This window comes from Megascapheus bottae, chromosome 33 (genome assembly GCF_031878675.1).
Source record: "Megascapheus bottae isolate mThoBot1 chromosome 33, mThoBot2.hap1, whole genome shotgun sequence".
Classification (NCBI taxonomy): Eukaryota; Metazoa; Chordata; class Mammalia; order Rodentia; family Geomyidae; genus Megascapheus; species Megascapheus bottae.
In genome coordinates this window covers 6,675,187-6,702,040 of record NC_143541.1, presented here as the reverse complement: position 1 = coordinate 6,702,040, position 26,854 = coordinate 6,675,187, and the positions used below count along the sequence as shown (strand labels likewise).

Here is a 26,854-nt window from a genome sequence, read left to right as displayed (position 1 = left end):
AACATGGGTGTGCAAGTGTGTCTACCACAGTATCCTGGCTTGTGATTTCTGGGGAGAGGCCTAGGAGTGGTATGGCTGGGTCGTAGGGAAGGCTTATGTGTAGTTTTTTTGAGGAACCTGCAGACTGCTGTCCAGAGTGGTTGTGCTAGTGTACATTCCCACCAACAGTACAGTAGGATTGAAAAGGCTGTTCTTAAGTTGTCTCCACAAGTTGACATAAATAGGTGCTGGTTGTTAGATGTGGAAGTTGAGATGGAGGAGAGTCATGCCAGCGCTTTCTTAGGGTGAGGAATAAAGACAATAGGCCAGGCTGAGAGGAAGCAAGTACTGATGTATGGGGGAACCCTTCTCATAATGTGGGGGGCCCCGAATTGCATCCCAGCCCCTGATAGTACCTTACTTTTCTCTTTGAAATGTTCTTGTTCAAGGGTAAAATTGGTGAATGGTATGGAAAGATTATTTAACTGTTTTATATGGAAACGAGGTCAAGTGCTCTTTTTTTGTTTTCGTTAGCCATGGTTTGAACTCTGGGACTGGGTGTTTTCCCTGAGCTCTTCAGCTCGGGGCAACCCTTCCACCCCTGAGCCACAGCACCACTTCCAGTTTTCTGGTGCTTAATTGGAGATAAGAGTCTCGTGGACTTGAGTGTCCAGGCTGGCTTTGAACTGCCATCCTCAGATCTCCGCCTCTTGACTAGCTGCAATGAGAGGCGTGAGCTTCAAGTGCTCTTTTACTAAGAACTAAAATACTAAGAATTTTTTTTATTGGTGCCAGTACTGCAGCTTTTCACCTCTGGGTCTGAGCACTGTCAAATAGATTTTTCTGCTCAGGGCTGGCACTCTACCACTTGAGAAATAAATCCACTTCTGGCTTTTTTGGTAGGTGAGATTGTCACATACTATCCTGTCCTGACAGGCATTGAACTGCTATCCTCAGATCTCAGCCTCCTGAGCAGTTAGGGTTACAGTTGTGACCTGCTTGTGATCTGTGAGGGAGTCTGCTGGCCTGAGCTGTTCCTTGCTGGGGGGCTGGAGGTCCTGGTTCTTCCCTGGAACACTAGGCCAGGATCCTCACAGAATCCTCTTCTGTGCCCCTGAACGCACTGCAGTACCTGCAGATGACCTGAATAGCTGTCTGCAGGTGTCACTGAATGTGAAGGTGCATGTGTAAGTTGGTGTCTTCATGTTACAATACCCCAATGTAGTTAAAAATCCATACACCAAATACTGCTTATACTGGTGAAAAGTAGAAATAGTGATAAACCCATTTCATGTGTGGAGTGTAGGTCTCTCCCTCCCTCCCTCCCTCCCCATAGTCAAGTCTCAGAATGCACACCCTGAGAATGAAGGGGGACTGGAGCTGGGGCTTCAGTGGCCCAGCGCCAATGCTGAACTGAGTCCCAGTCTGATCTGCTTGGTTGGTGGTGTGCAGAGACTTGGTGTGTGAGGTTTGGCCGGACGGATGGGTGCTGTGCCAGGCGCTACCCCGGGAGAGGGGCTGCGAGGCCCGCAGGTGCTTTCACCTGCAAGGCCGGTCAGGGGTCTCGTCTAGAATGCTCTTTCTTGACCTCTGATGACTCTAGGGGGTGTGGGAGCAGGCTGGCATATTTCTTTTTCTTGAACCCCAGTCAGCATTTTAGCTGCTTGGGAATGTACTATCATTTTTATACTGAAAGAGGAGGGAGAAAGCTCTGCCATCCGCATCTTGATACTTACTTTTCACACGTTGGTAGCTTTTTTTTTTTGTCTTCCTTTTCTGTCCCCTGGATCTCCCTCCACATGCAAGGCAAGTGTTCTGCTTGCCAGCTCTGCCCTAACCCCAACCGCTTTTGAGAGGATTTTCTTACTGTCTCTTCTGTTTGCCAGCCACGATTAAGTTCACAGAGCTCAGAACATAGGCATTGTATTTTCTGTTCCTAATGCGATAGATAATGAGGTATTGTTATGTAAGTCTGTGAACATTCATACCTCTTACAGAAAGGTCTGAACCGTCAGTTTAATGTCTTCTTGTAGATTTCTTAGATTTATCTGGGCTGGCTCAGCCAACTCAACTTTCTTTGCCCCAGATTAATTCTGTTTTGGCTCTTGTTGTAAATTGCGCTTACATTTTAGAGGTGATTAACATTCTCCCCGACACTTTCAAAAAGCCTGTGCATGGAATCTGAATTGGGTGTCTCATTGCAAACACAGAAATATTCTATTCCTTAAGACCAGCTCCCCAGTGCCTTGAAGTGACCTAAATGATCCTTTCTACTTGCCTTTGGCTCCTGGAGAATGGAAAACTTGGGGCATTTTGAGGATGTTATTCTAGCGTTTGAAGGGAACAGTGCCCGTTATGACTTGAGCCTATAATACCTGATAGCCTTCAGGCTTCATTGTGTCTATGAGCAAAGAATAAAAGAAATATCTCCATAGTACACTGAAGGCTGAAGTAAATAGTAAAAGGGTGGTTTTGTCATTGTACAATAGTCGCTTATCTGGGTGGCCTGGGAGGAATAAATTTACTTAAAATAATCATGCCACTGCTCAGGAGACACTGATTTCATCAGCAGTCAGGGCAGTCCTGGAAGGTTCTTAATGGAGAATGCAGTGGTCTGCTCAGGCCTGGCACCTCTCTCGGTGATTGTTTTGGTGTTTTTTAGTAGGTAGAGAGCCAGGTGGTTTTTTTTTTTTTTTTTACTGATCCACTGAACAGTACCTTGGTGTCTTTAGCACCAGACAGAATCTCATTGTGTTAACCAGGCTGGACTTGAACTTCTAGGCTCAAGCTATTCTGCTACCATTGTCTCCCAGGATTCTGGGACTCATGTTCTCTACTGTGCCCATCATATCTGCGTCTTTTTACTGTCACTTGCCTTGTGAAGGGGTGGAATTTGCCATTTGAGGTGATCATAGTGTGTGAAGTTTTGGAGCATTTTTGGATGAGGGAATATATAGATATTTCTAGATGAAATGTAACCATCTCAAGGTAGCTGTGACAAGGGATGGTTAACCGTGCCTTCTGTCCAGTGTATGTGCCACACGTGGTGGCGATCCTGCTGAGTTAAACGTGGTGCACATGTGACTGTCACATACTGTCATGGGATTACCACAGTCTTTCAAAGCAGTCCACTATTTTAAAAAAAAAACCTTTTCTGGCCAGGCATGGTGGCTCACGCCTGTAATCCTAGTTACTCAGGAGGCTGAGATCTGAGGATCGAGGTTCAAAGCCAGCCCAGGCATTAAAGTCACTAAAGTCCGAGAGACTCTTATCTCCAGTTAACCACTAGAAAACTTGAAGTGACGCTGTGGCTCAAGCGGTAGGGCTATATCCTTGAGCTGAAGAGCTCAGGGACAATGCCCAGGCCCAGAGTTCAAGCCCCATGACCGACCCCTCCCCCCCCCAAAAAAAAACAATAAAACACACACACACACACACACACACAAAACTTTTCTGTTCTTATAAACTGTTTTACTGGGTGGACCACAGAGGGTATAATTTGACTTTCTCATAGAGCAGCTGGCTGAATTTCACATGAGGTTGTTTCTGTCTTCTTCTCATTAGATCAAGAAAAAAGAAATTCAGTCAATGAAGTCATGGGGCAAACAAAGCTTGATTTTGGAATAGACACCTGGGACAGATATGCTGATGCTTGCTAGTCTTTTCTACAGTTCTCACTCAGTCAATAGAGCCCAGGGCCAGGGGTGGTGGCCCACGTCTGCCGCCACTGCTCTAGGAAGCAGGGTCCTGAGTTCAAGGATTTTTGCCTTTTAAAAATAAACATGGAACTGAGCACTAGCAGTCTCATACCTGTAATTCTAGCTCCTCTAAGCCTAGCTCCTCTGGGTGAGATGTAAGGACTGAGGTTTGTTGCCAGCTCAGGCGGAAAACCCGAAAGACATTATTCTCCAGTTAACTAACACAATGCTGGAAGTGGTTCAAGTGCTATGAGCGCTTGAGACCCTGGGTTCAAGCCCTAGTACTGGCCCCAAATAAAATTCACTACACGTTGTGAAGGATACACCTGTCAGTGGTGTATTCTGAATTTTGGGGCTTCTCCTTTGCGTGTAGTGGCGTCACAAAGCAAATCATCTCCCCCTCCCCCACTTGCTTTGGAAAGCAGAGTGGAACGTGGTTGTGTGTGTTTATTTCGCCACTCTGGGCACCAGCCAGGCTCTTGTCCTGATCAGAAGTTGGTTCTCAGGACAGACATCTGGGATTTATTTCATCAGAAGGGCTGCCCTCCAGAGAGCGCCATTTCATGTCTCTGCCATTTTAATAGTTTTAGATCAGATCAGATTAGTATAATAAGGGGTCTCCACTGTGGCAAGTAAAATGGCTTGTTAATTAGCATAATGGATATTGAAAATAAGATTCTCGGTTTGAATAGCTCCTTAGACACTTGAGGATGGTTGTTGCCTTTCTTTTGAATACTTCTCAGTCTTTTAGAAATCTTCATCCTCCTTTAATACACATAAAAATGTCTGGCTATTTTAATATCATTTGTAATTCAAATGAAAACATTGGAGCCCTGGCTGCGTTTCCTGGGACACTCTCTCTGTCCTTTCCTCTCTGTGTATCTTGAGAGGCTCTTCCATCTCTCCTGCCTCTTCCAGCACCTGGGCTCACTGTACTGTTCTGTCCCTAAAGAATGGCCTGTGTCGGGGGCCAGGAGTTTGACCTAATGGTAGAGTGCTTGCCTAGCATGCACAAAGACCCGGGTTCGATTCCTTGGTACCACATACGTAGAAAAAAGCTGGAAGTGGTGCTGAGGCTCAAGTGGTAGAGCTCTAGCCTTGAGGAAAGGCCAAGGACAGTGCTCAGGCCTTGAGTTCAAGCCCCACAACTGGCAAGAAAAAAAAAAAGAAAAAAAAGAATGGCCTGTGTGTTATTTAGGATGCTGTGCCTAAAAAATGAGTTCTTGCTGTATTGATTGCTCGAGGTGTCTTGAGCTCCTGGGCTTTATGGGGTCCTTATGCGTCAGTCTCCTAATGTAGACTGGCAGGGACAAGACTGCCCTTAGGTCAGGGTGGTCCCAGAGAGGGCTGTATGGAAAAGGAGACCTGGCCCTATGACTCATGCCTGTAATCCAGCTGCTCAGGAAGCTGAGTCCTGGAGGATGGCAGTTTGAAGCCAGCCGAGGCAGAAAAATCTCCAAAAATAATGAACAAAAAGCCAGATTGGAGGTATGGCTTAAATGGTAGTGTTAACCTAGCAGGCTCAAGTCCCTGAGTTCAAATCCTGGTATCAGAAAAAAAAAGCATAAATAAAAAGGAAAAGCAATTGATAAATAAAAAGGAAAAGCAATTGTGACTGCAAAGGACCTTCTCGCTAAAACATAATTGTGTCATACTCTGTCCTAGCGGGAAGAATGCCAGGGCGTCGAGTGTTTGGCTCTGAGTCACATGGTTTTGTTGGTGGATATTGAAGCAGAGAGCCAGTCATTGTTCTTGAGAATGGAAATCAGAGCAATGGCTTCCCCTGCAGGTGGCTTTTAGCTAATTTAGATTTAAAACACTGTCACTCCAACTTTAACTGAAAGGGTAAAACAAAAAGAACTCATTAAGTTATGTAACTGTAAATCCTTCTATAATAACAAAAAGTTTTGAGATTTTCGTGGTGTGATATAAAATATTGAAAACTACCAAAAGGCCAGGTATGGTAATACACGCTTGTAGTCCCAGCTAACTAGGAAAGTGGAGGCAGAGAGATGACTAATTGGAAACATCGTGGGCAGAGATAGTGAGACCCTGTCTCAGAAACCAACTTGGCTTAAAGGGCTTGGGTATATTACAGGTCACGGGGCCATGGGTTCTGTCCAAGTGCAACAGACCAGTCTAAACACCTGAACACCTGCCAGACTGTGTGTGGCATTAACTCTGCCATTAACTCTGGGTATTCTTTGTGTACTCAAAAAGATTATGGGGCAGGGGGCTGGGAGTTTGGCCTAGTGGTAGAGTGCTTGCCTAGCATACACAAAGACCCGGGTTGGATTCCTTGGTACCACATACATAGAAAAAAGCTCCTCCAGGTGCTGTGGCTCAAGTGGTAGAGCTGTAGCCTTGAGAAAGTCCAAGGACAGTGCTCAGGCCCTGAGTTCAAGCCCTAGGATTGGTTAAAAAAGTATATTTATATATATGTATTGGTTTTAGCCATAGGTATCCTTGGGATAGTATTATCAGTGTTTTTTTCCCCTTGCATTTTCAAAAAAACGAAAATGAATTATTAATAATCCATAGTCACGTGCTCTCAGATGTTTCCCAGGACTGCTATGGTTGAATATCTTCATCATGCCCTCTTGGTTAAATGGTTCCACGTAGAAAGCGTTATCAACTAGTGGCTGGTTTTATTTTCCTTACAGTGTTGCGTTCTCTTTAGTTTCCTAACTCCAGGAAGCAAGTTGCTGAATGAAAGAATATTGCTTTTATACAGCTCGCTAAAAGGTTCGTATCAACTCCCTGTACCACAAAAGTAGGTCCATTTGTTATTCATTTCACCTGGATTGGATATTGGATTCCTTTGTGTTGTACTGGGGTTGGAACTCGTGGCTTTTGTGTGCTAGGCTGGTGAGATACCCCTGAATTCTCGGGCTGTGTGTAGGAGTTTCTGTTCTCTTGGGGATGGAGTCCTGTAGGTTTTTCTGCCCCGTCTGGCCTTCTTCCAAACCCCTCCCAGGCTCAGCCTTCCATGTGGCTTGTTACTGTAAGTCCAGTAACGAGTACAGTTCTTTTTTTGGGCCATGTTTCCCCTAGTCTCCTCGTCCCCTCCCTGCCCGCACGTTACACGGTTCACTGTCCACACTGCGTCTACTGAGGGACATGATTGCATTTATGTTTTCACCCTTCCTTCTTTTCTTTCTGTCTTCTCCACCACCCCAAAACAAAAAAAAAAAGAAAGAAAACAAAACAAAGCAAAAAAAGCAAAGAAAAAAAATTGCTGTGGGGCCAGGAGTTTGGCCTAGTGGTAGAGTGCTTGCCTAGCATGCACAAAGACACGGGCTTGACTCCTTGGTACCACATACACAGAAAAAGCTGAAAGTGGTGCTGTGGCTCGAGTGGTAGAACACTAGCCTTGAGAAAGCTCAAGGACTGGCAAAAAAAAAAAAAGCAAAAAGCAAACCATTGCTGTTACCACTGCTAAGAGCAGCAACAACCCGCCCCCCCCATGTTTCCACGTCATGGGGTTTGTCATAATAAGCTGGTAGGTGTTTTAAAGTGAGTTTTTGGTTGTACAAATTTGTGGAGTTTTGAACTGTTAAGCATCCTAACTCTCTAGTTTTGGCAACCACATAAAAGGTGTAAATAAAAATCAAGTAGGAAGAATCAATTCTCTAAAAGGCAAAACGATCCCAGGACGTGGAGGCTGAGACAGGCAGCCTGACTCCACGGCCAGACCTCCCTGCCTCAAAGGGAAGCCTGCGTTGTGAGTGAGAATGTGGCCTCAACTCCCCGAGTGACTGACGCTGGGATGCCTCTGGTGGAGCCTGGCGTTAATGGTGTTAGCAGTTTTGCGGAGTGGAATTGTTCACTGTCTCGGGGATTGCTTGTGTAATGTATTTGCTTTCAATTGAAAATTATTAACCAAATGGTTTAATAATTTAATCTCTTAAGAAAGAAATCTAAAAATAATGACGTTTGACTCTTAACCCTGAGGAAGTGTGGAGATTAGAGAGAAGGCAAAAATTGGTTTCACACTCGCGAATAAAAGCTTGGTATTTCAGATTTTTGAGACAGATGTCCCTACTGTGTAGTCCAGGCTGGCCTCGAACTCCTTGGGCCTTAGTCTCTAGAGTGCTGAGATTAGTGTGCCACCACACCTGGCTTATGGCATTGTCATAATGAGCTTCTGCAAAGGTTTATGGAGCAGATAGCATATAGTTTTTACAACTTAACTAGGGTTTCACATTTATGTAGAACGTTTTATGATTTTTAAGACGTGTGTGCAGAGCAGGGCTGGCAGGGGTGGGGGGGCGTAGCTCAGTGGTACAACATGTGCTTAGCATTTCTAGGCTCTGGATTCAATTCTTGGAGGCTCTGGATTTGATTCTTGGTGTGTGTGCGTGCGCACAATACAAATACAGATGCCTGAACAAATGCATGGGTTGCTTTGTTACCTGCATTTGCCCTGGCTCCTGAATTCTGTATTTACAGTCTGCCTCTTACAGCTGTGGTCGGATTGGGCAGCTGCATTTTGAAGGTAATTTGGGAATCTGTTTGCTTAATTCTGTTGATTTCATTCTAATTGTCCCTCTCTCCCTCCCTCCCTCCTTCCCTCCCTCCTTCCTTCCTCTTTCTTTGCCTTCTGTGCTGGGGCTAGAACCCAGGGCCTCCTGCACATAAGCAAGTGCTCTGCCACTCAGCTCCATTCTAGCCCACAATGGTATCTTGCAGTCCTTAATTTTCCCCCTCTTTATCCCTTACCACTTTTTCCTCTTTCTCTTCTTTCTTTCTTTTTAAATATATATATTTTGGTCTGTCATGGGGCTTGAACTCTGGGCTTGGACGCTGTCCCTGAGCTCTTCAGCTCAAGGCTAGCACTCTACCACTTGAGCCACAGTGCCACTTCCGGTTTTCTGGTGGATAGTTGGAGATAAGAGTCTCTCGGACTTTAGTGCCTGGGCTGGCTTTGAACTGCGATCCTCAGATCTCTTCCTCCTGAGTAGAGCCTGAGCACTGTCCTTGGGCTTTCTCAAGGCTAGAGCTCTACCACTTGAATCACAGCACCACCTCCGCCTTTTTCTATGTACCGAGACTTCCTGCATGCTAGGCGAGCACTTTACCACTAGGCCCTGGTATAGACAATATTATCGTAAATATTTCATATGCTTTTTGTGTTTGTTAGGGAGCTTATTGGTATTTCTTTTGACGGTACTGGGTTTTGACCTGAGGTCCTTACACACGCTAGACAGACATTTTCCTGCCTTTTCCCTCCACTACTGTCCTAGATGCTGGTTTTAGCTGCTGGCTTGAACTCAGGGCCTGGATTCTGTCCCTAAGCTCCTTTTTGCTGAAAGCTAGCACTTACCACTTGAGTCACCGCTCAGCTCCACTTGCAGCTTTTTGGTGTTTGTTGAAGATAAGAAGAGTCTCATGGCCTTTCCTTCCTGAGCTGGCTTTGAACTCAGAAATCAGGCTCCTGAGTAGCTAGGATTATAGATGGAAGCCTTGTGAGGCGGTTCACTCCGCAGGTGGTGGAAGTAATCACGCGTTTTCTTCGGCTGTGGCAGGCAGTGTGTGGCTCCGACCTGCCTCGGAGAACGGGATAGATGGTCGCCAGAGGTCAGCGAGTGTTGGCAGAGCTCATTGGTGGCCCTAATGTCGGACAGTGGGCCTGGGCTGAGAACGGAGGTCCTGGGCTGTGCCTCGGCTGTCAGTGAGCGCTTTGCCCTGGGATTGCCTTGTAAGTCACGGGCAATACATTATTGATGTGTGGACGCTTGCAGGATGGCTTCTCCCCTGCCGCTGAGCCCAGCCTTGTGCCTGTGGGTTCCCTTGGCCACTGAGTGGACATATGGGTTCCTTTAAAGCGTGGATGTCGATGAGATAGTAAGTGATTTCTCCCCGTGATTGCAAGGTAGTTCACGAGGCACAATCCCACCGCCAACAGAATTTTGGGTCTCAGCTCTCTCCCTTCCTCCCCGCTCTCTCCTCCTCTCCCTTCCCACCCCCTCCCCCTCCTCCTCTCCCCCAAGGTGATTTTTTTTTTTTCCTGAAGCCTGTGATTTCTCTGTTCTGACAAGTTCCACTAGGTCTTAATTATTTTCCCCCAATACAACAGGAAGCGTTGCGGGGGGGGGGGGGCGGTTCATGGTATGCAGGGTTGGATGAGTTAGGGGTTTTCTTTTGGCTTGTCTTAGTTACTGCTGGGACCCGAATCCAGGGGTCCAAAGAAGAGAATTAGGGGGGATTCTAGCTTGATGTGTGGGAAAGAACCAGAAGTGCCTCTCCTGGGTCCTCGGCAGCAGGCACCCCACGCCGGGTGGATTTCACTGACTACGCCACTGGAATAGGCAATGACCCATGGCAAACAGTCGCTCTGTTTGGAATCCTTGTCCTCAGCCCTGCTTTGAAAGCCTGTGCTGTAAGCGGGCCCAGTGCCACTTGGTTTATGAAAGTCCCACCTGGTCCTGTGAGACGTGGGCTTTCTCTCTCCTCCGCCTTCTGGTGTGTGTGTGGTGGTTCTTGTGCTCGGTGCCCTGGTAGAAGCTTGTTCTGAGCAGAGGCTGAATAATTCTTGGCTTGGGTTGTAGATGAGCCGTGGGTGGTAATTTTTTTTCCTCCTGTGGTAGGGTGCAGGGAGCACCGGGCCCTTGCACATGCTGGGCCACACACATGAGCTCTCACCTTCCCCTTGGCCTGTGAACGGCTGTCTTCCTTAACGCACAGTGTACTGGGCTGTCTGGACAGCAGCCTTGCTTGTCACATGTCAGGGGTCACAGAGCGTGGGAGGTCCACGTGCTGTCTAAACATGGGGCAGGCTGCCTGGTGGCCCAGGAACCTTTGTTCCTGCTCTTTTTCATGGGCCTCTCTGAAGCTGGCAGTGGGTGGGGCAGGGCAGCCTCTTGAGCTTCCCTGTGGCCTCCAGGAGGAAGGCCGGCCTGAGCCCTGTCTCTCGACCAGGTCCTTCTGGGCTCATCATGTCTCATTTGCCCTGGGCAGGAGAGGGGACTTAGGCTGGGAACCCCATTTCTTCTTCCCAGGGAGCCAGAATGAAATTGTAGAGAAAAGCAGGCTGGAGGCTGGAGGCGTGGCTCAGCGGTAGAGCCGTGTTACTTATTTTCAACAAAAGCCATTGACTCTGCCTTATACTCCTCAACACAGGGGTCTCGATGCTTAAGAAAGACCCTGCCTTCCTGTCCTGGGGTTTCGGACAGGATAGTTGTCCAACACACTCCGTGCCCAGTCCTGCAGGCCAGGAAGATGGGTTTGCTGAGAAATTGGGTGACGTGGTTCTCACAGTGTTGCCAGCCCTTCTGTCTGCTGTGTGAATGTTCATGGGAATCTTGAAAACTGGTCTGAGGTTTTTCATGCCTACTTCTGTTTAGTTGCTTTTTGCAAAACTGACAATGTGCAGTTCACTCCTTGCAAACAAAGACTCATTTGCACTAGGGGAAATCACCACTTCTGGCCTCAAACCCTCACCCCGGCAGCGCATGGTAGGTTGTACCTGCAGGAAAGCAAACTCTCAAGCTACTTCGCCTGATGATTGTGTAGCTGTCTAAGGAGAAAGCTCTAGCCATGATTTCCTTGTCCTGGGTTCTTGGCAGCGCGTGGGTCCTGGTCTGTGCTCTGTGGGATGCCCCAGTCAGCAGCCACCAGAGGGCGTGAGATGGACTAGGCTCTTGGCCCCAGGTTCTGTGTGGGGAGTCTGTGCCCTGATCAGCTACCAGCATGGACACAGTTTACTCCTGGCCAGAGAAGTAGAGTGCGCCTCTGGAAAGAGCAGAGTTGAAAAGCTGCAGAAACGTTGGCCGGGCTCTGGAGCAAGTAGAAATCTCATGCGTTCTGCCGAGGGCAGGAACTGCTGCATGTCACCTGCCTGGGAAAACGCTTCATGCTTACGCCTGCCGGGTTTGCATGCGACAGAAACTCCCCACCAGACTGAGCAGCAGCCCTTCTGCTCGCCACAGCTGTCAGGCGGAAACTCACAGGTGTCCTTTCCCAGCAGAGGGAAGGGCGTGGGGTCTGCGGCTCTCCCGGAGACCCTGCTGCCACGAGTAGGCATGGAGTGGAGGGAAGGAAGCCAGGCACCTAGACCTCCGGTGGACCGATGGCTTTCCGGATCCGGGGTCTTCATGGTCAGGGTGACACCTTACAGGAAGGAGCCCAGCGGGGACACTCAGGTTTTCTCTGTTCTGGAAGGGTGGGGCTGGGAGTGGTGAGTGCTGTGTGAGGGCCTGAGCTCCGTGCGATGTGCCAGTTACCGCACACCCTAGCCTGAGTTGGTCTTCAAGGTCTCTCGGGCATGATCATGTGATTAATTCTTGCCCAGTGCAGATTTATTTAAAGCATTCTTTTTCTTTTTTTTTAACCAGTCCTGGGGCTTGGACTCAGGGCCTGAGCACTGTCCTTGGGTTTTCTCAAGGCTAGAGCTCTGCCACTTGAGCCACGGCACCATGTCCGGCTTTTTCTATGTATGTGGTACCGAGGAATCGAACCTGGGTCTTCGTGCATGCTAGGCAAGCACTTTAACCACTAGGCCAAACTCGGTGACTGTTTAAAACATCAAGCGAAAACATGAAGTGCTTGTGTTTGGAGAATTATGTGCCCCAGGTAAGAGGGCTCTGGTTTAGTGTGCAAAACTTGCCTGTGTGATTTAAGATTTACCCCTAGAGGGTGGTGTTGTATTGAAAGTTGAAACCTGTGCTCGGAAGAACCATTTTAAGTTTTAAAAACACGTGTAAACTTGTGCTAAACTCAGCCTGTATTGCAGAGAATGACTTAGTGCTGTTTTGCTTGATGTTTTTCTAAGTAATTCTGTCCGTAAATGAAAATCTAAGTCATAGCCTAGTGATGCTTGATTTTGTGAACAAATTGGCCAAGTACTCCTCTGTTTTGAAATTGTCTTTGAGCAACTCCATGCTGGAGAAATAATATTCTAGGACTTCCGTAGAAGTTCTGTCCTTGGGAGAGGGTGGCACGTAATATACTCCAGTCACGTCATCCACGCTTGAGTCACCTGAAGTTTGTTTTGGTTTCTTCAGTTGCACAACTTGTTGAAGACTTACTGTGTGCAGAGCAGCCTGGGGGGGATCACTTAATACCCGCACCCCTTCACCCTAATGCTCGCTTGCACTTCTGGAGATTTCAAAATGCTAGGTCTTATGGAATTTGCATTCTGAGCAATGTTTCAGAGAAAAGAGTTTGCTGTCTTGCCTGAGTAATCGGGGTTTTAACTCTTTCCTTGGACTGGAGCTGAGGCTTGGTGGAGGAGTCTAGCCTATTTGGGGGCTAGGGTTCTGTCCTGGGCTCTCCCCCCCTCCCTCCTCTCTCCTTCCCCTTGCCCCCTCTCTCCCCTTTCTCTCCCATGCTTTTTCTACCCTTAGCTGGTGCTCAAGTAAGTCAGTTTAGCCAGTGTAGGTTGTTATCAGTGTCACCAGCGTGCAGGCTGTCTAGCTGCAAACCTGCACCTTCCCTAACTGCAGTCACTCGTGCTTTCTTCCTCTGGTAAGAACTGTTTAGGTTTTGATTTAGATATCAGGGTTGAGAGTTTTTCTCCCTGTCCTAGGCTTGACCTCAGGGCTTGGGCACTGTCCTTGGATACCTTTATGTTCAAGGCTAGCGTTCTGCCGCTTGAACTATGCCACTTCCAACCTTTTCTGAGTATATGGTACCGAGGAATTGAACCCAGGGCTTCATGCATGCTAGGTGAGCACTCGACTACAAGGCTACACTCTAATGACATAAAAGGAAAAAAAAAAACAACCCACACCTTTAGTTAAAATAGTGGAAAGGGAAGAGCTGAACCCAGTGGGCAGAGCAAGCAGTCCGTGGGGGCTTTGTGTACGTCCAGGGTCTTTCCAGAGGTTGTCAGGCCCAGTGATAATAAGCCCTCTCTCTAAAGTGCTCTGCTAAAGCAGGTGATTTCTTTTTAATGTCTGCAGAGTGATTTCCATCGTTTGGCTTTAGTGCAGCGGCTCGTACTTCTGGTGATCTAAATTGGTAGTCATCTCTCTGCAGGCTAGAAATAGAACAGTTTAATTCAGTAGTTAGCCAGGCTGCCTTCTGTGTTCACCTTGGCTGTCTTTCAGCCACGAGGATATGGAGCCATGGCCGTAATGGCTGTTTGGGAGGCCATGCTGTGGAGGGGCCTGAACCGAGAAAATGGGGGGGGCTGGGAGAGGCAGGGGGCTTGCTGTTTCACCTGCGCCAGGCCTGGCTTCCATTCGCAGCACTGCACAAGAGGCAGCAAGAGAAAGAGAGATGAGTGGGCCGGGAGTTTGGCCTGGTGGTAGAGTGCTTGCCTAGCATGCACAAAGACCCAGGTTCGATTCCTCAGTGCCACATACATAGAAAAAAAAAAATCCGGAAGTGGTGCTGTGGCTCAAGTGGTAGAGCCTTGAGAAAGCGCAAGGACAGTGCTCAGGCCCTGAGTTCAAGCTCCAGGACTGGCAAGCAAATAAACATATTAAGAAAAAGGAAAGAAAAAGAGAGATGAGCCATCTCTGCTTAGGGCACAGTGCCCTAGCTGTGTGGGCCTGTGGGGCTACTGGGTGTCCCTCTGGGCATGGGACAATTACAGTGGCATCTTACCTCACCAAGCAGTAAATAGGACCAAAACAGCTTTTTGTTGTTGTTGTTATTTTGGCAGATGGAAAAGTTGCTTAATTTCCTAACATTCGTATTTCTTTAATACGAATTTCTTTAATTCTTTCTCAAGAATGCACTGGCCGTTTATTTCTTACATTCTCTTACTCATTAAAAAAATACTTAGATCAGCTGGTTTTTTTCCCCGATTTTCTTTTTTTCTATTCATAGAGGATGGAGTCCCAGGCCTCGGGAGGCCAGTGGGCGACGGTGACGGTCCACCCTCGTCCTGGCCCGTCCCTTCCCTCTGTCCTGTGCCCCAGCACGTGCATGTCTCTTCTGTGTTCTGCCTCGATACTTGATTTTGCTGCTAATAGATGAACAGCGCACACGGTTCTGTTTTCAGTCAGATTATTCAGTGGGCCCCTCTGTGACTCTTACCCTTTTGTGTTGTGTGTGTGGGGGGGTACTAGGACTGGAGCTCAGAGCCTCTCACGTTGGCTTCTTGTTTCCTTCTTCGCTCAAGGCTGGCACTCTGTTGCTCGAGCTGCACCTTCACATGCAGCTTTTTGCTGATTAACTGGAGAGAAGAGTGTCAGATTTGTCTGCCCAGGCAGGCTTTGCACTTTGATCCTCAGACTTCAGCCTCCTGAGTATCTAGGGTTACAGGTGAGATCCTGTTTTGAGCGACTCCTACCTAGAACCCTGGGAACTGGGGGTGTGTCAGATGTGGGGTGTTATTTAACAGAGTATCCTGGGGAGGGGTCCCTGAGGTAACTTGTGAATCACCAGCACTTCATATGTAACCCTGCACATTGCCAGAAGACGAGGCTAGACTATTTAATTTTGTGTGTCACAGAGGTTCGTAGAGTGGAATATTCCAGGGGTGGCATCTGTGGGCACTGAAAAGTTTACGATTTGGGGAAGTGGAGCTGTGGCTCAGGTGGTGGAATGCCAGCTCTGAGTGGAAAAAACCCAAGTTTAGGGTTTGGGAGCATTTTGGATTTCATGTTTTCATATGAGGATTGCTTATGAGTAAAGCATTTCAGATGATGTGTTAAACAAGTATTCAAGAAGGGAATCTATATACAATCACAGGCTCTTCATTTTTAGAACATAATCAAAATTAGGCTGAGGGTTTGTATATCCTGGATACATATTAATCTATGTAATAAAACATTTTGTCTATAGTCATAAGTTTTTATGTCTATGTAGTTGTGTTTATATTTCCCGTACTATGTCCATAGCATTGGCAGCCTCAGTTTTTAAATTATAATTCTTTTTCTGTTTCTGTTTCTGGTGTTTGAATTCAGGACCTGGTGTGCTGGCTTGGCTCACTTGTTTAGCTGGTGCTTTGCCATTTGAGTTACATCTCCAGACCAGCCTTTTGCCAGTTAATAGGAGATGGCATCTCATGGACTTTTCTACTTAGGGTGGTTTCCAACTGTAATCTTCTAGCTCTCAGCCTTCCTCATAGGTAAAATTATAGATACAGGATACTAGATACTAGTATCTAGCTTATTATGAATTTTTTTTTTTTTTTTGGCCAGTCAGGGCCTGAGCCCTGTCCTTGGACTTTCTCAAGGCTAGAGCTCTACCACTTGAGCCTCAGCACCACTTCCTGCTTTTTTCTATGTATGTGGCACCCAGGAATCGAACCTGGGCTTTCATGCTCTCTGCCACTAGGCCACACTGCCAGCCCCCTTACTATGAATATTTAATAGACATAAAATTTGCTTGTATAAGTTGTTATAAACAGTTCTGAATGTCCGTTCATGGTGCCTGTACCTTGGGAACTAATTCCAACCACGGCCCCCCACCGTCCCCTCACACTTGAGCAGTACTGCGCTCTGCATTGAGGGTCTATTTATTGTATTGCCTGCTAGGCTCGTGCTCACCCCCTGTGAGGCACGTTGTCAGTCCTGTGCCTGTGATCTGCTTGTCATACAGGGTCTCACGCCTTTGCTGGAGACGGATCTGCTGCTTTTACCCAAGGCTAGCCCCCGACCATGTGAGCCACAGCACCGCTTCCGGCTTTTTCTGTGTGTATGTGGTAATGAAGAATTGAACTCAGGACTTAGTGCAGGCTGGACAAGCACTCTACCACTGGGCCACGCTCCCGGCCCTCGTCATTGCTTTTAAAAACACCCAGGAATTCCAGTTCCAACCCTTGGCCACTTTGTGCTGTGAGCGGGGTACGTGCGGGAGGTGGTGTGCTGGCGTCACTGCTGCCTGTCTGTCAGGTCCCCGGGGAGGGCCAGCACTGGTGTGGTCGGTCACCTCGTGTGTGGAAGCTGTGACAGCTCCTGCCAGCCAGCCCTGCCAGTGCTTTCACAACCAGCGAGGCCTGTGAATTCTCTGCCCTGGTCTCCAGCCTGCTACTGCAGAAGCACTGACAGCAGGAAGTGGGTATCAGAGGAATCCCTGAGCCAGGCTGGTACACCAGAGGCAGCCTGTGAAATGTGCCAAAGGCTCTCTCGATTTCACATTTTGGTCTACAGTCCATCACACCACACATATATATGTATATATATATTAAAGATTTTATTAACATCGATCTTTACATCATATTTCAAATGTCATGTTTAACCAACAAGTATTCAAGAAGGGAATCTCTGTACAATCACTATCACATAGATTTTAGAACATAATTAAAGTTAAGCTGAGGGTTTATATGTCATAGGTACATATTAATCTATGTAATAAAAACAGTCTATAGAGGATATAGCCCACCACAGATTTTTACGTCGATGTAGTTATGTTTATATCTCCAAGACCATGTCCATAATATTGGGTACCCAAATACTGAGTCCTCGCTCTTGTACTGTTTGGATCTACTATCCACATATTAAGGAGACCATGCGCCTTTTGTTCCTTAGGTCTTGGACTTAATCTCACTCAACATGATTCGCTCTAGAGTCCTCCGTTTCCCAGCAAATGCCATTGTTTTATCTTGTCTGTCGGCTATGTAGAATTCCATGGTATACATATGTACCACATTTTTCGTATCCGTTCATCTGCAGTAGGGCATCTGGGTTGTCGTGGCTGAGCAGGTGTCCTTATATGCTCAGGGTAGATGCCCAAGAGTGGTATGGTAGGATCATACCCTTGACATTTTTTTTTTTTTGCCAGTCCTGAGACTTGAACTCAGGGCCTGAGCACTGTCCTTGGGCTTTTTCCTCTAAGCTAGCACTCTGTCACTTGAGCCTCAGCACCACTTCCGGCTTTCTCTATGTATGTGGTACCGAGGAATCAAACCTGGGTCTTCATGCATGCTAGGCAAGCACTCTACCACTAGGCCACACTCCCGGCCCCCTAGACATTTTTTTTTTAATTGCATATAGTAACATCAGTGCAGAAACTCACATATCTTAGGGTGACAAAATTAGTCTGTGCATGGTACCAAAAGTTGGCTGAGATTTGCAGAGATTGCAAAAACTATGATTTCTTTTCTGAACTTGAACCCAGGGCCAGGGTGCTGTCCTTTAGGGTTTTTTTTTTTTTTTGCTCAAGGCTGCTCTACCACTTGAGCCACAATTGTCCCTTCCTGTATGTGTCTGTCTGTCTTTCCCTCTCTCCCTCCCTCCTTTCCTCCCCCCTTCCTATTCAGGTGCTGTCCCTGAGCTTTTTATTTTCCTTCTCCTCTTTCAGGGTTAGTGCTCTACCACTCGATCTCGGCTCCTCTTCTGGCTTTTTGGTATTTTATTGGCGATAAAAGTCTCGTGGAGCTTCCTACCCAGGCTGTCTTTGAACTACAGTTCCCCTGATCTCAGGTGATTTCCTGAGTGGCTAGGATTGCAGGCATGATCCACTGGTGTCTGGCTCTGAGAGGGAAAAGGCACCCTGAAAATAGTTCTGGCATCTATTTGGGGGGCTGGGTTGTTCTGTCAATTCACCCCTCTGAGCCTTAGTTTCCTGAGCTACCCTGAGCCCCTGGGGTCAGGAGAGAAGCTGTGTCCCCCTGACAGGGAGAGCTGTGAGTACAGGGCCATGGACACAGCAACATCTTGGAAAGAAACAAAGCGTCCTGGGCAAGAAGAGCGGAATGCAGGCTTTCCCTGAGCTGGGGATGAGTTATACAAGTTGAAGTCCAGGCAAGTTTGTTTCCACCATGGATTTCCCCCCCCCCCCCCTCCTCCTGCTCAACTCTTGAAAAAGAAACTTGCTGGGCTTTCTTTCTCCTCCTAGGCCAGGCTGCTTCCTGTCAAGAGCCACCCCTCCCCCCGCCCCCTCCCGCCCTCCCCCTGCAGCCGGGTCCTGTGCAGGCAGGCCCAGCCTGAGCGCATGCCCGGCCCCCTCCCGAGGAAGCTGGTTTACATAGGCGTCATACCAGGCATAGTGAACTTGCAGCGGGCTGCGAGCGAGCGAGCAGAGCGGAGAATGTCGCTTTGTCTTAGGAAATGTGCTTCGTGTTTTTCTTCCCTCGCTCCTTTTTTTTAATGTTTTCATCTCCAAGACAGACTTGTACAGACTTCTGAAACTCTTTTTTTTTGAATGCTCAGCTGAGGATACGATACCCACGTCTACCGAGAAGCCCTCCCAGGGGTTTCTGTGAGTCGGATTTGTGTGTGTCTGCGTGTGTGCGTGTGCGCGCGCGCGTGTGTGCATTTCCTTCTTTTCCTTGCACTTGTACATGCTCAGTTCTGCTCGGCGGAGGCTGGACCTCGCGCGGTGTGGAGCTGAAGAGAAAGCCCGGAGCTCCTCAGCAACCATTTGAAACTTTTGTTTTGGGGTACGAGCAAAGAGCTGGTCTTCTTTGCTAGCCCAATAAATGCTATTTATGAAGATGGACCTGTTGAACTACCAGTACTTGGACAAGATGAACAACAATATCGGCCCTCTGTGCTACGAAGGTAGACATTCTAGAAATTTCTGCCCTTCTGCCTTTTTTTTAACCAACTCCTTTTCCGCGTCTGGGTCGCCTTCCAAGTGTTTTGTGTTCCTCGTGGGGCTGTGGACAGTGAGGGGTGGCTGTGTGGGTTCAGTACAGACCTTGTTCTTGCCTTGGTGGGGGGGGCAGTGCCCAGGACTAGGGGGCCACAGAGAGAGGGGGGGTTAAAAGTTGGCTTTGTGTTGGTCACACCACTAACTCTTCCCCATCTTTGAACTCTTTGGCTTTGCTTTCTCTTTGATTTCTGTTGGTGTTTTTCTTTAGGGGAGGAACTTTTGGGATTGAAACAAAAAGTTTGATGTTTTGGAGGGGGACGGTGGGGGAGGGGCTGTAAAACTTGTGTACAATATTGGGGTGTGTGTGTGTGTGTGTGTGTGTGTGTGAACGTGTTCTTTCTGGCAGTCTTTGGGGTTTTGTGTTGCCAGGGAGCAGGGAAGTTACAGTGAGTTCTTGTGTTGAGCGGTGATTGTGGTGAACAATGCATGGCTTTCCTGTTGGGATTGGAGGGCCCCCGTGTCCCCCGCACAGGCCGCCTCTTTGTCTGCCTTCCCACTTCCTGTGCAGCGCAGGGCCTGGTGAGTTGTGACAGTAGAGGGTCCCTGCCACACTCAGCCCGGTTACACAACGCCCGGCCAGAGCAGAGTCAAAACAAAAAGCCCCAGAGCACCCACGGCCCCCGCTCCCCGTGGTGCCTCCCGCGAGCCGGGCCCAGCCTGTGGGAGCCCCATCTACGTGCGATTTGGGAAAGGGGTAATGGCCCAGCCCGTGGTGCTGAGCTCTGGCCTGGCAGGAAGAGGCGTTCTGGTGCTGTGTCTCGGGGTAGGCGGCATCCATGTTCTCGCCGTGCCAGCGAGCGGCGTTCTGGAAGACTTACCCTGTGCACACTCGCGTTTCTCATGTAAAAATTCCACGCCTGTTTTTTAACCAGTTGACAATAAAAGTCAAGACTCAGTAAACCCCCAAACAGATACAGATCTCCCGTGGAAAGCTTTTCGAAAAGCATATAGTTATAACATTCATTTTACTAGTCCCAGAGAACTAGTGACTTGGCTTAATTGTTCTCTAAATCTGTTGCATGGCGTTAAAATATGGACTTGGTTTTTGAACTCATAATTTCTGAGGCAGGTCTCCTTGGAAGGCAACAGTCCAGTGACTCGTTTCTGGTGCAATGAATGTATTGTTAGTTTTTCTTCTTTTCTAGGGCTTCCCCCGGTCCGCCGTCCTGGCAAATGGAGATAGAAACTTTTAAGGCCATTTCTGTTGTATTCTCTTGACCAGCTAGGACTAGGATATTTTAAAAACAAAACGGAATATAATGGCTGGTGTAGAGAGGAAGGGGAGGGTGGGTAGGAAATCGACACCAGATTAAAGTTGTATGCCTCCAGTTGGTTGGGAGAGCTTGGTGAAAGCTTGTCCAGGTTGATTTATGGCTGGGTAGTGTGTTGCACACACACACACACACACACACACACCCCTCTTCTCTCCTCTGCTGGTGTTGGGAAAGGAAAAAACTCTGATTTGGGAAGTTGAGTTAGATATGGGGTGGGAAGACTGTTTGGCTTTCAACATCTGCTTCTGTTTTCCTTTATTATGAAGGTTAAGGTTATTTTAACACCAGAATAAACATACAGGAAATGAAGGCAAGCACAGCAGGACTCGAGTGGAGTTGGGAGTGAGCTGTTTATGTCCTGGTGGTTTTCTCTGGGTCCACATCGACACACCTGCGTGTTTGGGAGAGGGGGGTGTAGAGCCATGCGTGGCGTTTCTGGTGTTTGGGAGAGGGGGACATAAAGTCATGTGTGGGGCTTGGCTCAGGAGAGTTGGACCAGTGGTTCTTTTTAAATCTAGCAAGTGGAGAACATGCATTCGAGCCTCCCCTTCCCCATACCCTTGGGTAGTTATTTAGTTAGTGAAACATATGGATCCAGTCTGGGGGCACCGGCCCTCTTACAAATGGGAAGGCAGTTACCTGACGTCTTAGCTCTAAACAGGAAGACGGCAGTGATTGTTCTGGCTTACAGGGTAGGTTGTTGTATCCTCTTCCTAGTTCAAAAGCTACCTCATATAGCTTTCCAAAGGAATATCTATACATATACATATACATACATATGTGTGTATGTATGTATATGTGTGTGTATGTGTAATATATGTATTTATATATATATTGCTGATACTTGGGCTGTACCTTAGGGCCTGAGCACTGTCCCTCAGCTCTTTTCACACAAGGCTGGTGCTCTACCACTTCAGCCACAGCTTCAGTTCTGGCTCTTTGCAGATTAACTGGAGATGAACTAGACCTTTCCTGCCCACGGTTGGCTTTGAACCAGGATCTTCAGACCTCAGCTTCCTGTGTGGCTATGATTACAGGTGTGAGACACTGGTCCCCAGCTTGGATCTCACGTTAGAATCCATTTTTTTGTTTTGCCAGTCCTGGGCCTGTACTCAGGGCCTAAGCACTGTTCTTGGGCTTTCTCTAGGCTAGAGCTCTACCACTTGAATCACTTGAATCCCACACCACTTCCAGCCTTCTCTGTGTATGTGGTACTGGGGAATCGAACCAGGTCTTCATGCAAGCACTCTACCACTAGGCCAAGGTTTTGTTTTTTTTTCCCTCTGTGTGCCATGCTGTGGTGGAGCTCAGGGTGGCATGGGTGGAACTATAGGCAAAGGCTCTACAGCTCCAGCCTATGGCAAATGGCTGAGAGGTCCCTTCTCTGTGGCTGCACTCTGACTCCTGCCTGTGTCTTACCGTGCAGGATAGAGTGATGGTGTTTTTGTGTGTGTGTGTGTGTGTGTGTGTGTATATGTGTGCCCTTTTATTAATTCATACACAATCACTTGTCTTCTGGTTTGTTAAAACATCAAGTTAGACAACACTTGCCACAACCATGTCTGTCAAAGTGGCCAGCCACAAAATCGCCTGCATCACATTCATCCAAAGGGCACTCTCGACGAAGACCACCGATTCTCCCATTTCCATCCATCTTCTAGTATTTCAAGTCAGCCAGTTTAACCTTCTTTCCCTTATGCTTGTTCTTCTGTGGACTTCTTCCTTTTCTTGGCCCCACCCCGCAGACTCGGCACTCAGATGAAGAGAGGTCTCCTTTTGAATGTTGTGATCAGACAAGGGCCGTCCATCTTCCCGCTGCAAACCAGCAGAGATCGGTCTCGGTTGTTCAGAAGGAATTCCCTCCTCATCCTGGATCTTGGCCTGCATGTTTTCTGCAGTACCTGAGGGTTCAGCCTGGAGTGTGGCTAGGCAAGCACTTGACCGCTAGGCTATGCTCTCGGCTCCCCCCTCCCCCAAGGGTTTTGATGGAAATCTGCATCCTGGCTCCCATCCCTCGGCTGGTGGTGGATTGGAAAAGCTATCTAGTCTTATCAAGACTAATATCAAGACTAGATTATATCTAGCCTTAGCACCTCCTGGGTTGATTGTGAACTTGAGATTCTCCTGCTTCAGCCTCCTGGGTGCTGAGCTTGCAGGTAGCATCACCAGGCGGATGGAAGCAGACTTGGAAAAAGCCACAGCCCGTGGGCGAGGGACCCTTAGCATGAGAGAAGCCAAGTCCACTCCTGGCTCGTCTCTGGACACTGACAGTGTGCCTCTGTGAATGACGGGGGGATTGGCAGCGTGCGCTGGCGTTAATGTACGCAGAAGTTTGAAGGGGCCTTGCCACCCTACTTGGTGATGCCCTCACACTAGGCACGTCCCAGTTGTCTCCACAGCAAGCTCTGTGGAAGGGCTCTCACTGCTGCTCTGAGCACTTCCACCCCGCCGGGCTGGAGTAGGGGTGGAGTCCATGCACCTCTGGCCTAGCTCGGTGCCCCTCGCTGCCCACCGGGCTATCAGGACGAGTTTGGAATGAAGTCTGAGTGAAAAACAACTGAAAAACCAGCTCCAGCTCTTCCGTGGCAGCTGTAGTTGCTACTGTATAATTAGCACTTAATTATAGGCTGTCTTGTATTCTCTGATTATCTAATTATCTCAGAGCTGTCCAGGGCCTCAGACACCATCTCATACCCGTGCCTTGTTTTTGCCAAAGAAACTGAGTCCCAGCGTGTCTCATCCGCTCAGGTTTAGTCAGAAAGTTTGTTACAGAACTGGACAGAGGTGAGAACACAGTGGCTATGACTGGAGAAGCTTGGGGAACAAATATTTTTGCTCCTACTTCTCCAAGGTTGCTGTGTGTTTTGCCTCCTTAGAGGACTCTTGGTTCCTTGGCACGAGGGCCAAACCCTGGTCTGGGCACCCACTCTGTGCATTGGTAACTGCTCACCGTCTGACCTGACCTCCCCTGCTGCCCTGGCTGCAGCTGGCCCCAGTTCCAGGCCCTCTGTGATGTCTGTGGAGAAGGCACTCAGAAGCGTTGTAGGCCTGGCTGTGGGGCTTGGTTTTGGGAGGAGGAGGAAGAGGCGGCGACTTGGCAGATGCCATTTCCCAGAGAGCCAGTCCCCCAGAGAGCAGGGAGCAGGTTAGACCAGTGCCTCTCCTCAAGATGGCTGACTTTAGATCCTTCCTTCCCCGGTGGGTGCTGAGAGCCTCCCTCGAGTTGCTTGGCTGCCCACCTGGCCGCCCGCCTCTCCCAGGGATACGTCACTTACGGCTTGAGAGCCCACGAGCGTGTCATTTCGTGGAAGAATTCTGGCTCAATTGACTCGTGTGGTTTGTGCAGGGAGAAAGTCAGAAGCCATTGTGAGCGACTCCAGGTGCTCAGGTTCAAAACCCGGCCAGTTTTAGAACACTGCAGGCCCCTCCAGCACCCCGCCCCCCCACCCCCCATCTCCTGGAGCCCCAGAGCCGGTAGGGTGCCGGGAACCCTGGGTTCTGCCTGAATGACGTCCTGCTTTTATAGTTCTTTGTCTGAGAATGCAGAGGCCATCAGGCAATTTCAGAGCGTTGGGTCCAGTGGAGGTGAACAGGCCACCGAGCAGAGAGCCCTGAGTCCACTGGCGTGGCACTGGCGTGGCACACCCCAGCTGGCCCTCCGCATGCGGGCAGTCAGGTGACACGCTCCCCTCCAAGCTGTGTTTCCTGATACACCACCTGCAACTGTCTTGCTGTGATAATTTACTCTACTTTAGAGAGAGGGGGGAGGAAGTAAGACAAAACGAGTGCATGTACACACACTCTCTCTCTCCCCTCTCCCCTCTCCCCTCTCCCCTCTCCCCTCTCTCTCTCTCTCTCTCCCTCTCCCTCCCTCCCTCCCTCCCTCCCTCTCTCTCTCCCTCTCTCTCCCTCTCTCTCCTCTCTCTCTCTCTCTATGGGAGGAGCTTGGTTGAAACATGCCCAGGTGAGCCCTGGAAAGTCTGGTGCCTTCTAATTACAGCCTGTGATGAGAAGCTGTGATTAAGGCCTCCCTCCCTCCTTCCCTCCCTCCTTCCCTCCCTCCTTCCCTCCCTCCCCGTTCCATGCTCCATGTTTCTCAACCCCTCCTGGAGGGATTCTTTTACATGGCTGTTTATCCTCAGTCCACGCTCCGCTTGGCTGGCCCAGGAGAGTCCACTACCCCCTTGCCTCTCCCCTTCCCCTTTGCCATTGCCCTGCATTCCTTGTGTGCTCAACACCCCGACACCCCGGCTGGCGCCTCTCAGAAGGGTCCTTCTGCTTGACCGGGGGAAGTTAGACGTAGATTGAGCGCCCTGCTTGAACATGAATGCATACAGTTCTTACCAGGGAAGCATCCTGGCTTTATCTGTTCATCTCTGCATTTCATGTTTATTCAATGACAATTTGTATTTAATGGCATTTATATGTTTAGCTCATGGTAATTATTTTTTGGCCTTCGCATTGCAAGTTTGTAGTAAAAACAACACATCACTTGCCTCCTTTTTCTGTTTTATAAAGAACTCATGTGTTAATTTTACCGAAGACAAGTACTTAATCACAGATGCACACTTTAAAAATTTGAGCCGCCCCAAATTATTTGATTCCTCTCTCCCTCCCTCTGACCCCCTCCCTCTCTTCTCAGTTCTGAGGAATTACTTCTGTTCACTTCGTTATCTACCCTTCTTACTTATTGGTTTGTTGGTTGGTTGGTTGGTTGATTATAGGGCTTGAGCTCTGGGCCTGGTGCTGTCCTGAGCTCTTTAACTCAAGGCTAATGCTTCACCACTTGAGCCACAGCACCACTTCCAGCCTTCTGATAGTTATTGGAGAGAATGGACTATCATGCCAGCCAGGGTTGGCTTTGAACCTTGATCCTCAGATCTCAGCCTCCTGAGTAGCTAAGACTACAGGCCTGAGCCACTGGCACCCAGCTTACATTTGTTTTTGTTTTTGTTTTTTTTTTCTCTTCAGCATTCTGTAGCTTGTTTAATCTCAGGCCTTGTGTGTGGAATTATGTTTCGATATCAGCAGTGTGGATTATTGCTAGCTGAGAGGATGTTTGTTTATCCTTGATAAAATAGAAAAATCTATTCTTAAAGTTCTCTTCCATTTGTAACTATTTATATGACTTTTCCAAGTGCTTGCCATTCCACCCTTTCTTTCGTTTCCAAAGAAGTCTGTAAAACATGCACACTGAAATTTAGTCAGTGATCAGAGAAAAACCCCTTCCTGTGGGTCAGGAGCGGTGACGGCTGCTCCCTGCTGTCCTGAGCTGGGCCTTGTCTCCCCGCCCCCCTTCCTCTCACTCTGGTGAAGTGTGCCCTGTGTAGAGAGAGTCAGTGAACAGCTGGGCTAGTGTTCAGGCAGGTGAAACGCATGAATTCCCCCTTCCACGCACTCTTCCTGACCACATCCCCACAGCCTGTCTGGCCGGCACCACCACTGCTGGTGTACAGTGCTAGCTAAACAGATGGACTTGGTAAAATCTGAATTCATTTCTCCCTGCCACCCCCCCCTCTTTGTGCTGGTGCTGGGGCTTGAACTCAGGGCCTGGTATTGTCCCTGAGCTTCATTTGCTCAAATTGCTAGTGCTTTACCATTTGAGCCCCAGCACTACTTCTGGGTTTTTGGTGGTTAGAGGTAAGAGGCTCATGGACTTCCCTGTTGGGGCTGGCTTTGAACTGAGATCCTCAGATCTCATGATTCTTTTTTTCCCTGTGGTAGGGATTAAACCCAAGGCCTCAGGCATGCTTAGCACACACTCTCCCAGCCCTTTTCTGTCCTATGAGATTTTTTTTCTCCCTCCCTTTGGTGCTCGTACTGGGGCTTGAACACAGGACCTGGGCACTGTCCCTTGTTGTGTGTCCCTCCTCCTCCCCCAAGGCTAGCACTCCACCACTTGAGCATTGCTTCCAGCTTTTTGGTGGTCAATTGCCCTGTCTGGCTTTGAACTGCGATCCTCACATCTCAGCCTCCTGAGTAGCTAGGATGACAGGCGTGAGCCACCTTGCTGGCTCTGCTCCCTGCTTTTATGATATCTTAAGAGCAGTGGGAAGTCCTTGGTGGTCGTTGTGTGCCCAAGAGGCCGCCTCCTCGCAGCATGGGGAGGAGGCGCAGAAACCCACAGACACCCCAGCCTCCTGCGCATTTAGTGGCCTCTGCACTGCTGATGACGCAGGCTGGGCTGTCTCGTGTCTCTTCACCCCCATTAAAATGGTCCTACCTCCCCTCTGGGATGCCAAATCAGGTCTGGAGAGACACAGTTGGTTCTGCGTTGACAGGCGGTGTGCAGAGTGGCTGAGACTTGTGATAAGCCGCTGCCGCCGCCGCCAGGTTTCTTTGGGTGCTGAGGCAGGGACTGCTGGGTGCCCAGAGCGCTGCTCTCCACTGTGGGGTGGCCGGGAGGAG

General features: G+C 48.7%; 1 protein-coding gene across 5 annotated transcripts in view; it reads left to right on the top strand.

Annotated features, from left to right (window-relative positions):
- Window positions 1-26,854, top strand: part of Vgll4 (vestigial like family member 4) — a 67,892-nt gene that overhangs the window by 9,053 nt on the left and 31,985 nt on the right. For 2 of the 5 annotated variants that reach the window (XM_090323926.1, XM_090323923.1), the window contains exon 1: window positions 18,809-19,078. The exons of the other annotated variants lie outside the window; for them this stretch is intronic. In XM_090323926.1, coding sequence (XP_090180052.1) covers window positions 18,997-19,078 — 82 coding nt within the window. In that variant the 5' untranslated portion in view covers window positions 18,809-18,996. Of the gene's footprint in view, window positions 1-18,808; window positions 19,079-26,854 lie in introns of those variants that run through there. 5 annotated transcript variants of the gene reach the window in all.